The sequence below is a fragment of the Syngnathoides biaculeatus genome, chromosome 9 (assembly GCF_019802595.1).
Source record: "Syngnathoides biaculeatus isolate LvHL_M chromosome 9, ASM1980259v1, whole genome shotgun sequence".
NCBI classification, from domain to species: domain Eukaryota; kingdom Metazoa; phylum Chordata; class Actinopteri; order Syngnathiformes; family Syngnathidae; genus Syngnathoides; species Syngnathoides biaculeatus.
The window spans coordinates 11,071,538-11,088,077 of record NC_084648.1 but is presented as its reverse complement, the minus strand read 5'-3'; the positions used below and the strand labels follow the sequence as shown (position 1 = coordinate 11,088,077).

The 16,540-nt window shown below is 43.8% G+C and overlaps 1 protein-coding gene across 1 annotated transcript in view; it reads right to left on the bottom strand.

Annotated features, from left to right (window-relative positions):
- sh3gl2a (SH3 domain containing GRB2 like 2a, endophilin A1) overlaps positions 1–16,540 on the bottom strand; it is a 30,537-nt gene that overhangs the window by 4,245 nt on the left and 9,752 nt on the right. The window contains exons 2-12 of the mRNA XM_061829571.1: positions 5,593–5,661; positions 5,436–5,508; positions 4,365–4,508; positions 3,815–3,948; positions 2,824–2,982; positions 2,480–2,583; positions 2,233–2,351; positions 1,856–1,870; positions 1,694–1,705; positions 1,443–1,454; positions 59–70 (exon numbers count right to left, since the gene is read on the bottom strand). Coding sequence (XP_061685555.1) covers positions 59–70; positions 1,443–1,454; positions 1,694–1,705; positions 1,856–1,870; positions 2,233–2,351; positions 2,480–2,583; positions 2,824–2,982; positions 3,815–3,948; positions 4,365–4,508; positions 5,436–5,508; positions 5,593–5,661 — 853 coding nt within the window. The remainder of the gene's footprint in view (positions 1–58; positions 71–1,442; positions 1,455–1,693; positions 1,706–1,855; positions 1,871–2,232; positions 2,352–2,479; positions 2,584–2,823; positions 2,983–3,814; positions 3,949–4,364; positions 4,509–5,435; positions 5,509–5,592; positions 5,662–16,540) is intronic.

Sequence of the window (16,540 nt, the reverse complement as noted above, 5' to 3'; positions counted from 1 at the left end):
AACCCCCCGCCAAAAAAAAACAAAAAACAAAAACTGGAATTTGACCAGACGGGCTCACCTGGTGACCGGGCTGAAGGCAAGAAGACGGGCGAGAGGATGCGCCGCAAACCCCAAAGAGAAGGAAAAGGTCAGTAACAAGATGGCTACCACAACAATTTGACACATCAAAGGTGTACGTTGACATTTTGCTCAGCAAAAGCAGAGCCAATGCTACGCTAAGCTAACCCGGGGCCCACTTTTTCAAGATGAAAGTCAATAAAGGTGAAAGTGTAATATTCACCCCCCCTGACAAAAAAAAGAAAACATAACTGAAATAAAATGTACTAATTAAGTTCAAGAAAATCAGAAAACAAGAAAAAAGTGTAAAAACAATCTAACTGCATTACACTAAAACTGAAATAAATAAAAACACAAAATATGGTAACATAAATGACCCAAAAACTAATAATGAATTAAAAAAATATTTCCCAGTAATAAAAAAAAAAAAGAAGTCTAAATCTTACTGTCTTATGAAAACCTTTTTGTCAATCCCATATTTAATTACTTAAAATAAAAGTTACTTTTATTAACAAAATACAATTTTAACTGGTTGTGGTTAACTGAAAAAATGACATTAACTTTATTTTAGTGATAAGCTCAAGCACTGCTCAAGGTACATTGACCCAATAGATTTGACCTTTGACCTCAGCAATCTTTCACAAACTGCAACAGAATTTTTTTGGGGGGTCATTTTTGTGACCTTTAATTAAGTAATTAGTTAACCCATTTATTAATTTATTATTATTTTTATGTTTATTATAATTATATTAATATATTCATTAAATTATAATTGGAATTAAAATATTGTAAGAATAAAATATACTTTAAAACAAAAAGTACAAAATAAATTGGCATTATTTTTTCTACAAGAAAAAAGTAACATTTGGAAAAAATACATAGTCTGATATTGAAATATTTAATTTAAAATGTATTTAAGTTTACCTAAATTTTATATTTATTTAATTTATATTGTATACAAAAGATTCAAATCTAGTAAAATATTTTATTCAAATTAAAATCCCCCAAAATATCTTTAAAATACAAATATCACAAGCAATAAAATTAAAACTAATTAAATTGAATCCCAAATTTAAAATAAATGTAGCGGTACAGAATAGAAATTGTATTTTTAAATATCATTTCCACATGTTTCAAAGGTCCTTTTTTTTTTTTGCCATAAAGTGGGGCTGACTTTTGCTTTTGGGGCTGCTGAGTGTCAAACTTTGAAGAAGCAAAGAAGAAACAAAAAGGGTTAGACAGACAAGCGCACAAAATCAAGTCAAGGCGGCTTTTGCGCTCCGCGCCGGGGACGGACGAGGAACCTCCGCTGCGTTCAAATCAAAACATTAGCGGAAGAGGAAGGACGACGTGGCGTCCGTCTCCTGCTGCTCGTTCGCGCTCACCTGGTGATCTTGCTGTGAAAGAGGAGAGGAGAGGAGAGGAGAACAGAGGTGAGCGCTCCCGCCAAAAATAAAATGCATCACAGCACAAGCCAATGGAGGTGGAAGTATGGAGAGACGGGTGAAAAGAAACATTGTCAATGACGTGGGGGGTGGACATGGAGGGGGGGGGGGGGGAATTCACTCTCTCAACACAAAAAGGGCGAGGCGACGACGGATTGGATGACGACGCCGAAGCTTCCGCTTTGTCTCACCTGGAGACCTCGCTGCAAAGGGGAAGCGGAGAAGGGGGGGAGAAAAAAAAGAGGGAGGGAGGGAGGGAGGGAAGAAGGGAAAACAGCGCAAGTCAGTTCAAGCCCGGGATGAACGCGGAGGTCAAGCGAAGACCGAGACGTGTGACCTCAACCAAGGCTCACCTGGTGACCTCGCCCCTGCGCCACCCAACACAAAAAAGAAAGGGAGGAAGGAAAAAAAAAGTTATTTATTGCGTGAAAAAGTGAAAAGTCAAACAAACAAACAAAAAAAAGAACATTAGCAAATGGAAAAAAGGCCCTTACAAAACCACCTGACAAGGAAACGTCACTCAACACGTGAGAGGGGCAACCAATAATTGATAACTAATCGATTATAACAATTATTGACACCTATTATGATAATTCAACTCATTCTTGAAAAACATTGCTTAGCTTCAAATGGTCCAAAAACAGGAGAACTCGTCAAGTGGTTCCAGAAAAAAAAAAAAGTCGTTTCTAAATGGGAATTTCTCGTTCCTGGGCCTCGGGTCAGCACTCACCCGGAGAACGAGCGCTGTGAATGCCTCCGTTGTGGTTCTCGCTGATGGAGGCGAAGTCCAGAGTGGTCCGAGGCTTGGGGACGTATTCTTTCCGGGGCTTGTGGGAACAATCCTTTATCCTGCAGGCCCGGCGACACGCAAGCGCGACACGGTCAAAAGGTGCCAAACAAAAGCGAACGCGCGCCAAAGATGTTGCTTTGCTAAAAAAAAATGATTACAAAAAAAGTCACTCGATTACTTAACGGACCGGTCATCGATCTTGCTGCACAGCTGCGTGAGGATCTCGGTGGCCCGGCTGTGATATTCCACCTGAGCGTGGACCAACGCCGCCAGCTGGCTCACCTGCTCGATCTGTCAACGGCAGAAATAAAAAAAAAGGCTTATGGTGATTTATGAGACCCAAAGGCGAGATCTCTGCCAGCCAGATGAGGCGGCCCGGGCATCTTGCCACCGGTACCCATTAAGTACGGAAATCAAGGTTCCGCTGTACTTATGCAACCGTTTGTTATAATTAGGCCTCGAAGTGAAGATTGATTGATGATCCCAAGGATTTATCGTGACCCGCATCAACGCTCGGACTTCGACGCTTACGTCGCTCTCCAGCAGGTTGAACATGCTGAGCTCGGCGATGTCTTTGGATTCGTCAAACTTCTCCAGCGCTTGCTTGAGCTCGTCGTCCGTCACTTTGCCCTGGCGCTTCTTCTTGTAGTCGAAATCCAGACGCCGACCCTCCATCTTCTTCAGGTGATGCTGTGAGACATTCAGAACAGTTTCACTTCATTATCATATTTCGATTCATCGCATGTGACATGAAGCTTAGTTCATATTTGATCATCTGTCACGTTAACATGACTTGCAGTTTAATATTTGACATGAAAAATAACATTTTTGGCCAAACCTTAAAAGGGATTTGCAAACAAGGCGGCCTAAAAACCTGGTTCCCTGACACCAGTTCTGACAGAAGGAATGGGCAAAAACCCTTCCATCCATCCATTTTCTTAGCCGCTTATCCTCACAAGCCTATCCCAGCTGTCAACGAGCAGGAGGCGGGGTGCCAGCCAATCATAGGCACAAAGAGACAGACAACAGTTGAACTTCACACCTAGGGCCAATTTAGAGTGTCGGGGGGGCCGGGATCGAACCCGGGTCCTCAGAACTGTGAGGTCAATGCTTTACCAGCTGCTCCACCGTGCCGGCTGGAATGAGCAAAAATTCCAGACAAAATGTCTGACCCATTTAAAGCCAATGGTACCAAATACTAAAAACTTTTGACTTTGAAGAAACTCGTGAAAAATTATAATTATCCTGACATTTAGCAAATAGCGGAAATTTGGAATCCTTAAATCCAAAACGTAATCATCCTTTCATAGCATAATCGCAATTTCCCAGGTTAGTGAAAGTCATTTTTCCATTCATAAACAAAACAAAAGGCAAACTTGAAAATGAACAATTGTAAGTCAAATGAAGTATTTCATAAGTTTCAGCCGAGCCAAAGCCAAGTTCTAAACTTGGCGACTGGAATACGAGTCAAATAACTTCCGCCACTTCGTTGTCATCCGTCAACAGACAATGTGAAACCGACCTGGATCTCCTTGAGGTCTTTCTCGTGGAGGTTCTGCAGCGGGTCGATGAAGTTCTGCTTGACTTCCATGTCCAGGGCGTCCTTCACCTCTGCCAGCTCGCGCATGCATTCGCCGGCGTCGATCAGAGCCAGGCCTGAAGAACAGAAAGCAAATTCAGTGGCATCCACAATCACTCCTTATACTGCGGCCGTCCATTATCTGAGCCGCTTATCCTCACAGTGGTCACGGCAGAGCTGGAGCCTATCACGGCTCTAAACGTGCAGGAGACGGGGTACACCCTGAACTGGTTGCTAACCAATCGCAGCGCACATAGAGACAGACAACCATTTGGACTCGCAATCACACCCAGCTATGGGCAATTTTGAGTTTTCAATCAACCTTTTGGGATGTAGGAGGAAACCAGAGTGCCTGAGAAAAAAAAAAAACTCACGCAGGCACGGGGAGAACATCCAAACTCTACACAGGATGGGCTGGGATTTGAACTCCGGTCCTCAGAACCGCGAGGCCAACGCTCTAACCGGTTGCCGCACCGTCTCTCAGCCCCCTCACCGAAATTGGACTCCTCGCCGAGCTCCCGACCGAAGCGCTGCATGGACTCTCCCAGGATGGCTTCCGTCTGGGTGTAACCGGGTCCCTTCTCTTGGCCCCGCATGCGAGACATGGAGTTCATCATGCTCATCTTGGCTCTGGTGGCTGCAAAACAAACAAAAAAAAAAACAACGGCTCGCTGGTCCTTAAACGACAACGCGCAGCCTGTGTTTCGGCGGGCTCGGACTTCTTCTTCTCCTTCAGTCAACCACATCGGCAAACAACCCACGGCCACCTGCTGGCAAGCGGAACATGCAAACCCATCACGCACACACTGAACGAAACGTTCAAACAACGGAAAAATCCAACTGTGGAATTTACGTTGAATTTAGGTTGTTTGACGTCGCGACCTAAAACAACGTTAATTCAACGTTGAATCCACGTCTTGTGCCTGCTGGCGTGCTAATTGCTCTCAAGTACTGCAATTCCCGGGCTACAGCGCACACTTGGTTACAAGCCTCACCGAGTACATTTGTAAAGGAAATACCATTTGGTACATACATAGGCCGCAGCCGTGTAAAAGCCGCAAGTGCCCACATTGAAATTGACATTGAAACACGAGATATTTACAAAGAAAGAGTTTAACGCGAGTGCGGCGCTAACACAAATGCTAACGCTGGCTCTAATGCTAGTGCTAACACTAGCGCTGCGCTAAAGTGAGCGTTAACGCTAACAGGGCTGGTTAAAATAAAAGTTACCGGTAAACACACCAGTAACACAGCAGCAACATGCTAGCACAGCGGTAACGCAGTGCTAACAGGGCCGGCAAAGGTCACTTTCTCGGCACATATATTCCATCGCTCTCATTCTTACCTTTTCCGCTCGAGTGCCCCCTTGCGCCCGTTAGAAAAAAATGCACAAATTTACCAGATCACCGCATAAACCGCAAGGTTGGAAGCGTGTGAAAAAAGTCGTGGCTTGTGGGCCGGAAATTACGGTAGTTTTTGAAGAATCAGGGTAATAAAAAAGGGCTCAGAACACTCGAATGACAGAGAGAAGAGAAAAAAAATGACAGCATCTGAGCCAGGTCACCTGGGTTGGGCTGCAGGTACTCTGTGGTCTTGGTCATGATGTCCATCACTGCCCGGGTGGTGGTGTCCACCTTCTGCAAAGGTGAGAAACCAAATTTTGATCACAATTCTTCCCACAGGCGTCACCGAAGTCGCCATTCATGGAGTTGCAGTCTCGCCTTTTCCATCTCGGTGAAGTCCTCATCGAGCTTTGTTCCCTCGGCTCCGCCCACTTTCTCACTCACTTTCTGCAAAGGAAAATCACAACATAATGAATGAATTCATCCATCCACCCATCCATTTTCTGAGCCGCTCATCCTCACAAGGGTCGCGGGACTGCTGGAGCCTATCCCAGCTCTCTGGTAATCTTTAATACGTTTTTGTAACTTTTTTTTTTTTTTTTAAAAGAAAAAGTAGCACACTACAGTATTGTAATTTATAAAAATATACATTACCAATATCAGGATATACAAAGTGGTTATAGATACATATAAACAAACAAAAAACAACAAACAACAACAAAAAATCAACTGCTTGTGCATCATAATTTCATGCTTCAGTGCCCATTGATTTTGCTCTCTTTGTTGTGTTTGCACCTTGGCCCTCTAGGGGGCAGTATATTACAAAAACGCGTCATACATGAAAGTATGCGACTCAGTAAGATGCAGCAATATTAGTTGCGCTTCACAGAGGATCAAGAATATATGCCTGCAAGTCTTCTTACATAGTTTTTTACGTTTACGTTAATTTTGTTAGCCCGTCTATTGCATTATCCACTGTCTGTTAGCAAGTGCCGCAATTTGGTTAAATGTGTAATTCTTTGTTTCACAGCAACTCAAAAACTGATCACACTTGTGGCTGATTATGTGAGGAAAGCACGACAAGCCAATTGCTGAAAATGTAACCTCCATGCGAGACAGTCGGAGAGGTGAAAGCAGAGAGCAGCTACGGAAAAGAAAGAACAATGACATATTTCAGATGAAATATGGACAACTGCTGTCGAGCAGAGCATGTTCCCGTCCCCAGAAACACAAACGCGCACGCCGTCAATCATTCATATTTCTGCCTCATAAACTGCCAGTCGGCTGACACAATGAGGGCGCGCACACACACACACGCACGCACGCACGCACACACACACACACACAAAAAAGACACTCTGCCCTACGGGGAATGAATGAGACAGATGGCGGTTGTGGGAGGGGGGACAAAAAATAAAGAAAACAACTTTCAGGCGACATTTCCACGAGTGACTCAAGCAACATTTACATTAAGCTATTTATTGAGACGGGCAGGTGAAAATATGAACACCCTCCCGAGTATGATGCATTGCACTTATCCATCTTTATCCATCCATTTTTAGCTAACCATAAAAATGACCATGTATTGTTCAATGAATAACATTTAAAACAATAAAGTGCGTTACTCATTTTGTAGGCGGCACGGTGGCGCAGCTAGAAAGTGTTGGCCTCACTGCTCTGAGGACTGGGGTTTGAATCCCAGCCCCGCCTGGGTGGAGTTTCCATGTTCTTCCCGTGCCTGCGTGGGTTTTCTCCGGGCACTCCGGTTTCCGCCCACATCCCAAAAACATGCAACGTTAATTGGAGAGACTAAATTTCCCGTAGGTGTGATTGTGAGAGCGACTGTTGTCAGTCTCGATGTGCCCTGCGATTGGTTGGCAACCGGTTAAGGGTGTACCCCACCTCCTGCCCGTTGACAGCTGGGATAGGCTGCAGCACTCCCGCGACCCTTGTGAGGATAAGCAGCTGAAGAAAATGGATGGGTGGATTGATGGATGGGTGGATGGATGGATACTCATTTTGTAGAAGGACTTTTGTTGAGCCATACCTCTTAAAATAGATAACATGTACCTAATAAAGTGTCCGGTGTGTGTGTGTGTGGGGGGGGGGAGGGGGGGATGAAAGACGGTAATCTGTAATAGAGCGATGGATGGATGGATGGATGGATGGATGTTGAGATGGAGGGTTATGATGTTAAGCCCGCAACAGCCGTTCATGCTGCGTACGACTTCCTGAGGATTTATGTGCTCTCTGAGTCATTCCAGCGAAAGACGCACACACGCACACACACCGTTGACACTACTGTCTCGCACATCACCACGGCTCCTTCCATCCACGCCGGTTGCCATGGAGACCTTTATCTGCCCTGCGCCGTGCTCGTCAGGTACACCCGGTACTTGCTGCGTAAGCCACCCGCCGAATTTGCATAAATACTGTACATACTACACGTACGTACCCGATGGGAAAAATAGTATTACACTGAACACTAATAGGCTAATGAGCGAGCAAATGTGGGCGCGTCGGTGGAGCCCAAGCGCGGATGGAGACACCACAACAAATAAAGATACGGCTAATTATTAATGTATCCATTACAGCTAATTATTTGTGTATCCGTTACCTTTGCATTCGAGCATTGTATTGTATTTAAATAAAAAAGACAGGACCTTTCAAATTGAGAAATATGCATTAATCATACATGAAGTGAAACACAAAATGGATGCCGAAAAATTTTGCATAATTAATTCCTTAAGAAAATATTATATACAAACAACTAGTGATGGGAAAAAAAAACAGCAACTCTATAACTATGTTATTAAGTAACGTTTGTTTCATGTTATTCAATTATCCATCCATCAATCAATTTCCTTGGCCGCTTATCCTCACAAGGGTGGCGGGGGGTGCTGGAGCCAATCCCGGCAGTCAACGGGCAGGAGGTACAACCTGAACTGGTTGCCAGGCAATCGCAGGGCACATGGAGACCAACAGCCCCAGTAACAATCACACCTTGGGGCAATTTAGATTGTCCAATTAATGTTGCATGTTTTCGGGATGTGGGAGGAAACCGGAGTACCTGGAGAAAACCCACGCAAGCACGGGGAGAACATGCAAACTCCACACAGGCGGGTCCGGGATTGAACCCGGGACCTCAGAACTGTGAGGCTAACGCTTTCCAGGTGCTCCACAGTTCCACTGTGTTATTCAGTTCGATTTTTAAAAACATTCTAATGCTAAAAATACATGTTAAATATAAAAAACAATATGACAAGTTAAAAACGCATTTTATTTTTTTAATCAAATGTATTTCCTTATTTTTAATCACCTTTTATTTCCATAAAAACAATTAGTAAATGAGTTTTAATCATCTTATTGCCATTAAAACTATAATTAATTGAGAAGTAAAAAAAAACACCCATGTACTTTTATAGACATTTTTTAAAGTGTCATGTTTATCAATTATAACAGAAAATAATATATTCATAATTTTCATTAAATCGCAAAAAAAAAAGTATTTGGAAGCATCACTGTGAATGTCACGTAAAGGGATGTGTGTGGGGGCAAATGATAAAATATTTTTGGTCATTATAAAGGTTAAACTGACATTCTCGTCACCGAGTTCGTCCTAAATGGCAGGGAGGGAAACACTCCAGGCGCCCCATCTCTTCTGCACCTGGCACCCACGCATCCCCAATCAGATCGGATTAAATGGTCTAAAAATGGAGAGGAAGCGCCGCGGGCGAGCAGGCGGGGCGACATCGCGGCCTCTCGTCAACCCAAATCCCCCGCACCACGGCCAGCGGCGTTTACCGCGCACCCAGAAGACGACCTGGAGTGGCCAGAGGACGTCTCGTACGTCCGTGAAGACAACTAAGAGAATGCTTGCCCGTGTCGCCCATTTAGCCCGATGATGACAAAGTTGCAAGTCCTTACTGTGCTGCGGCGCTAATCCCACTTCCTCCCACAGTCCCAAAACATGAGCAGTCTTAAAACCTGTTATTTTGCAGACTTCCCAGTTCACTTTATGCACTGTGATGGGAATTTACAGCCACAGTCCCCGATGTGCTGTCAGGTTTGTCGATATCGTGGATTTTCAAACGCTTCAAATTGTCTTTGACATTTTTGAAAACAGCCGTTCGGTTCTCCTCATCAAGGCCTCAAACCTCAACGTGTCAGTTGAGAATGACAACTTCGCAAAACAGATTCAGGACTATCTTTTGACCGATGACCTGATGCTACCCCCCACCACCCCGCTGAGCCCCACCAACATCCAAGCGCACGAGCAGGAATGGCTTCTTTCCCGCACCATCTTCTGAACTGTCTGAGCATTAGATGGCTCACATGGCTCCCAATGTGAGACCGCACGCTGCTCGACAAACCCACAACCCCGCCTCCCGTCCACGACAACCCCCCCCCTCTTCCTGCTCAAAGCTTTAATCGGAGCCTTCCTGCCTTTAAATACACTCGTGGCGTGGAAGCGGCAGATTAAAAATGACAAAAGTGATTAGACAGGTGGAAACAAAGAACAGGGAGTCCTTGCGGTCAATCTTATGACCCTTTCGTCACCTTGCATGGTGGGGGGGGAATCGGACAGGGGTCCCAGAGACGTGACCATCGTGAGTGAAGTCCTCCGAACGTGGACGCACACAAACAGTAAAGAGAGATCAGTCATGAGCGTCCACTCAAATTTTCCATTCTCAGTCAAAGGACTGATTCTTCATCCGTGACCGAACATGACTGGTCCGCTTGGTTGCGGCCTCGTACAATCAAGGGAAATCCATTCTTGCTTTCGAAACATCAAAATGCCAGCAGTCACTTTTTAGGATGACATCCCGACATCCAATCGGCAACCAGAAGGGCGAGTCGGCAGTTCGCTCTTGCTATTTTTTAACGAGTCAAATGTTCGTTTCCTTCAAACTTCATTTGTTCATCAATTCCTGTTTTTTGAAACCATTTTCTTCAACCTCACATTTTCAATCTCTAATTCATTTTTGAAAATTCTCTCATCCACAAGAATTGATTTCAAACTACAATGACGAAAATAAGTATTTGAACACCCTGCTATATGGCAAGTTCTCCCGCTTAGAAACCATGGAGGGGTCTGAAATTTTCACCGTAGGTTCATGTCCACTGCGAGAGAGGTAATCTTAAAAGAAAAATCCAGAAATCACAATGTATGTTTTTTTTTTAACGATTTATTTGTGTGATACAGCTGCAAATTACTATTTGAACACCTGAGAAAAGCAATGTTAATATTTGGTATTTGGCCTTTGTTTGCAATTACAGAGGTCAAACGTTTCCTGTAGTTGTTCACCAGGTTTGCACACATTACAGGAGGGATTTTGGCCCACTCTTCCACACAGATCTTCTCTAGATTAAACAGGTTTCTGGGCTGTCGCTGAGAAACACGGATTTTCAGCTCTCTCCAAAGATTTTCTATTGGGTTTAGGTCTGGAGACTGGCTAGGCCACGCCAGAACCTTGATGTGCTTTTTATGGAGCCACTCCTTGGTTTTCCTGGCTGTGTGCTTTGGGTCATCGTCATGTTGAAAGACCCAGCCACGACCCATCTTCAACGCTCTGACTGAGGGAAATGGGTTGTTACCTAAAATCTCACAATACATGGCTGCGGTCATCTTCTCCTTAATATAGTGCAGTCGTCCTGTCCCATGTGCAGAAAAACACCCCCAAAGCATGATACGACCGCTCCCATACTTCACAGGAGGGATGGTATTCTTGGGATGTAACTCATCACTCGTCTTCCTCCAAACACAGTTTGTGGAATTATGAACAAAAAGTTCCATTTTGGTCTCATCTGACCACAAAACCTTCTCCCATGTCTCCTCTGTATCATCCAAATGGTCATTGGCAAACTTAAGACGGGCCTTGACATGTGCTGGTTTAAGCAGGGGAACCTTCCGTGTCATACATGATTTCAAACCATGACGCCTTAGTGTATTACCAACAGTCATCTTGGAAACGGTGGTCCCAGCTCTTTTCGGGTCATTGACCAAGTCCTGTCGTATAGTCCTGGGCTGATTCCTCACCTTTCTGAGGATCATTGAGACCCCACGAGGAGATATCGTGCATGGGGCTCCACTCCGATTGAGATTGACCGTCATGTTTAGCTTCTTCCACTTTCTAATGATTGCTACAGCAGTGGACCTTTTTTTCACCAAGCTGCCTGGAAATTTCTCCGTAGCCCGTAGACGTGTAGAGTTGTCTTTGGACAACTCTTTGGTCTTGGCCATGTTACAAGTTTGAGTCTTAGAGATTGTATGGGTGGACAGGTGTCTTTATGCAGCTAACGACCTCACAGAGGTGCTTCTGATTCAGGATAATACATGGAGTGGAAGTGGACTTTTAAAGGCGGACTAACAGGTCTTTGAAGGTCAGAATTCTAGCTGATAGACAGGTGTTCAAATACTTATTTGCAGCTGTATCACACAAATCTTTAAAAAAAAAAAATCAAACATTGTGATTTCTGGATTTTTCTTTTTAGATTATCTCTCTCACAGTGGACATGCACCTAGGATGAAAATTTCAGACCCCTCCATGATTTCCAAGTGGGAGAACTCCAATACAGCAGGGTGTTCAAATACTTATTTTCTTCACTGTACATCAGACGACATGACTCAGCTGCCTCGTCCCGGCGTGACTGACCTCCACGTTTGTTCGGCGCGTTTGTCACGTGACGGCAAAGCCTTTCGCTTACGTAACAATGGCCGTGAGAACGTCGCCCCGGGGAGCCGAAGGCCCGCGCCAACCTCCGTCCCTGCGGCGCTACGTCGGCGGGGGAGGAAGCCAGCTGGCGCCCTACGTGTGTGCGTGTGTGGTCGGGATGCACAATGAATGATGAAGACTGTGGGGAGGAGAAAGCTCACACGTGATAGAAGTGAAGTTTTTTTGTGAACAGTTTCAACACTCCCACACACTTTACACAAAATCTCAAATTGAACACACTTGAAATGTATTTCAACATGCACACATGTACACAAAAACACCAACATAACATGGAGCAAAAATACATGTATTATAGTTTCAGGGTCTCTGCATTTAAGAGGCGGGGCCTGTCGCCAAAAGTCTGCGTGAACATCTTTGTGTGAGCTGTGCCTGACATTTAGCTCCTGCTTGTGCTGGCTTATTATATCAATATTTTAATGTTCTCTCTGCATTTAATAAAGAGCGAGTACAATAGGAGATAGCGGGAAATTCTGTGATTGAAAAATATACGTAGGCTTCGTGGAACTACAGGATTAAATCTGGAATATCAGCAGAGTGATGGATTTCTTTTGTTGATCTTCCACTGACACTTCCCATTCCATCACTTCAGACTTAATTTTGCGCTTTATGACATTACACACTTCATTACACACAACGTTTGGTCATGCTCTGACCTTGTGGAGTTGACTTATTAGAGTTTCGCGTTTTCTTCAAGTTCTTGTCACAACTGTCAATTTGTATAATGACAAGAAATTGACGTGGACAATTTTGGATGAATCGAGCCACCGTAGTGAACCACCACCACCAAACAAACAAACGGAAAATATGCGCACTCACATTTCACACCAGGCTATGAAGTCATTTCAACTCACCTTTTGGGATTTACACACAATTATAAATGCCAGGGAATCGAGCTCGTGCACCTACGTCACCGAAGTGACGTGACTGGCCATATTGCCGGTTGAGCAAAGCATTGTTCAATGCTAAGTCTGTTGATACGAGACGAAAATACGTCTCCCAGAGTTTTGTCCGATACTGTTAAACATTTAGAAGGTACGTGGAAAAATGAGAGACAATTGCCATAGAGGACCCATATTTAATGCTGAAGTCGATGTTTTTGCAGTTAAATAATTTGACTATTAACCTGCTTCCGCTTGTCTTGGAAAACTGGATCTACACATGGATCTGGTGAGTAAGTCGTCGAGATTTACATGGAAGAGTTTGAAAGCATAGAAAATTCTGGACGCATAAATACTTCGTTGCTGGATCTGTTCTCAATCAGGACAGGGAATAAATCCCTGATAGTGAAGGAGCCACTCAGTTTTTTTACATATGTACACAAATACCAATATTTAAATAAATGACGCCTGGTTTTACACAAACCCGCATTCTTTAACTATGATTGAAAAAAAAAAAAACGAGTCGGTTCCTCTGTACACAGAAGCGTGTTGCGGCCACACATTAAACTTCAGTGAACCTCTCCGTGACAGACATTTAAAAAAAAAAAATGCATCGTTCTCAAATGAGTTCAATGAGTATTTAAAAAAAAACAAAAAACGTTGGGATAGGCTTCAGCCTCTGTACACAGAAGCATGTACCGGCCACACGTTAACCTACGTAAACATCACTGTGACCGATGGTTTATTTTGTTTTTTTTAAATACTCATTGGACTCATTTGAGAAGAATGCATATTAAAAGGGGGAAAAAAAAATCTGTCGGGGAAAGGTTTACCGAAGATTAACGTGTGGCCGCAAAACGCTTCCGTGTACGTTGGAGATGACTCCCTGTCGGTTGTTTTTTTTTTTTTTTTTTTTTTAAATGCATTGTTCTCAAATGAGCCAATTTGGCATTATAAATACTTTTTGGTAATTTGAGATTGAAAAGAATAATTCCTACCTGAAGTGAAGCGACCGGCAATATGGCGCCGTGAAAATGGTGACGTCACGTGCATGAGCTCTATACAACCGCATCGTAATGGCCGAGGAGAAAGCCGGAAGGTGCTTTCAAGGACTCCCTTACAAAATAAGACATCTCCAAAATAAATCATTACATATCTACTACAAAGCAAAATTAAATGTAGATATTGCCTGGGATTGCGGCGCTATATCATTTGAAGGGAGGACAGGACTGGACAGGGACAGGACAGGGACAGGAAAAGAAGCATGCAGGTCAAGGGTCGTGAATCCCACTGTACAATTGAAATGTGTTACGATTAACTCGCTAAATTATAGATGTCTATAGAACAAAAATACAAATGTGTTCGTGTGTGTATGGGGGGGGGGCAGATATACAAAAAAAATAAGAAAAGAGGTGGAGCCAGAGGGTTACTATTGATGTACGTAAAAAATGGCTGTCACTACGATGCAGGCTTTTTTTTTTCTGGGGTGTGTGTGCGTCCAATCATCCACAAGAGGGAGGTCGACAAACAAGTCCATAAATAAAAGTGATGATTCATTTAATCACCCCTGAGTCGGGAGTGACTCAACAGGAACACACACGCAAACTCCCACCTGTCCACCATATGAGAGAACATCGTAGTAATGTTGTAGTTTTTGGGAGCGGAAAATTACCGCCACTTTCTGGTGAGCCCGCATAAACCGAGACTAGATTAGAGTTGTTTCATTTTGCAGTAAGAAAAGACGCAAAGCGCACAAAGACAATCAGTGGCTGAGCCAAAGGGAGGGAACCGAAACACGGCAAGCAAACAAAGCTGACTCCGCCTCCCCGAGCACGTTTCCACATTTAACGGCGCGAAGCCGCGAAACTGCCGCTCGGCCCGCGAGAAGATTCATTATCGCGCCCGATGAAGACAAATTGTCTTTCGAGGGAGCCGCGCAGTAATGCACCCGAACGCATTGGCGCCTTCGCGCTCGGATCGATAGAGAGAAGATAAAAGGGAGAAAAACAGATTCTTCTTCGCTGCAGACATTCCATCAGGACGCAACGATCCTTTGGCAAAATAATAAAGAGCAAAGCATCCCGGGGCCTGCTTGACCTAATAAAAGAGGAAAAACACGGAACGCATCTGCGGTTTTGTACGCTTCGTATTGACTATCTTTTTTTTTTTTTTCATCTGATGTCTTTACTGATTAGATTTTACCGTAATCTAGACCAAAACTGGCTTTTTGATTGTTCTGCTAAATCTTGAACAAATGGGATTTGTTTTGAACTGTTTTTTTTTTTTTTTTTTTTTAGATTGCATGCAGGGATGATTGTGAAAGGTCGTGCGCATCTTCGTGTGCAGTTGCTCCGCAGTACGTTTTGCCCGTTTTGGGAGGTGGCATGACAAGTTCAAAACAGCAAATAATTTTTTTACTGCACGTTCAAATCAGACCGTTGTGAGTAACCATGATTGTCATTTCATTTATGTTTGCTAGTTTACCCCAAATTAGTGATGGATTTCTTTTGTTGATCTTCCACTGACACTTCCCATTCCATCACTTCAGACTTAATTTTGCGCTTTATGACATCACACACACTTCATTACACATAAAGTTTGTTCGTGCTCGGACCTTGTGGAGTTGACTTATTAGAGTTTCGCATTTTACAGAGAATCCTCAAACATCTCTGCCATATTCTAGCCACTTGCAACGACTAAAATCCTGGTCATTGCTCTGTTTGGTACATGTGGTTGAAATTTTGTTCGCAAACAGACCTTATATTGAAGGACCCCAGCAAAAGAAAAACAAAATGGCTCCTTTAAACCAGGATACAACACTTGCTGTGTCGTTTAGGGAAAAGGTTCTTGATTCTATTTCTGCAGTTCTGCTCACGTTAGCTCACTGGCAAAGTTTTATGTTGCTTAGTGAAATGGGCTTCTGGGAGCCAGAATGTCAAATTCTTGTACGTAGCTGTTATAAAAAGCCCCAAAATATTTAACCCACTCATAATCCCAATATGTTATCAACATTTTTCCGACAATTGCGCAATATATATTTTTCAACAAACAATAGTCGTTAAATGTACTTAAATGTCACAGCACGTTGGCTATTTAAGTGAGGGCCAGATGTTTGTTTTCCCTCACTTGTACAGTCCAATTACAGTTGAGTTATGATTGATAATGGTTTTCAAATTGCTTGCGTTTTTTTGGCCCATTAAACGCCACACACATTTTTCCGTCTACAACATGCAGGAGTGGGCGCAGCGATGCGTGGGCGTTACGTAAGATTATGGACGCACGGATTCTCAGTCACTAGGATGCAAAGTCACTGCGCTCGGATTAATGACAGATTAATCCAGGCCGAATCATCCAGGCTGTGGACAGCAGGGGGGGGGGGGTGCACGTGGCATCGCCCATCTGTTTCATATGCTAGGTTGTTCAAATTTGGTAGCAACTGCATTGGACAGCAGCTCAAGGATACATTTGTCCAAAATGGCAGAACTCGAAGCCAGTTCCTGACCGGCGATTGACCGATCGCTGAACTTCGATCTTGCCGATATTCACGTGCAAGGTCTCCGAGGCAGTAAACACCACGTGCTCATCATGACGTATTGCCGTGTATAGATGCGCCCTTCAGTCAATGCGCTCAGCCAATCAAAAAGACTGAACGAGACCACAAGAAAGTGACAAGCGACCTCCATTCGATTAGCTAACGACGACATCACCGAC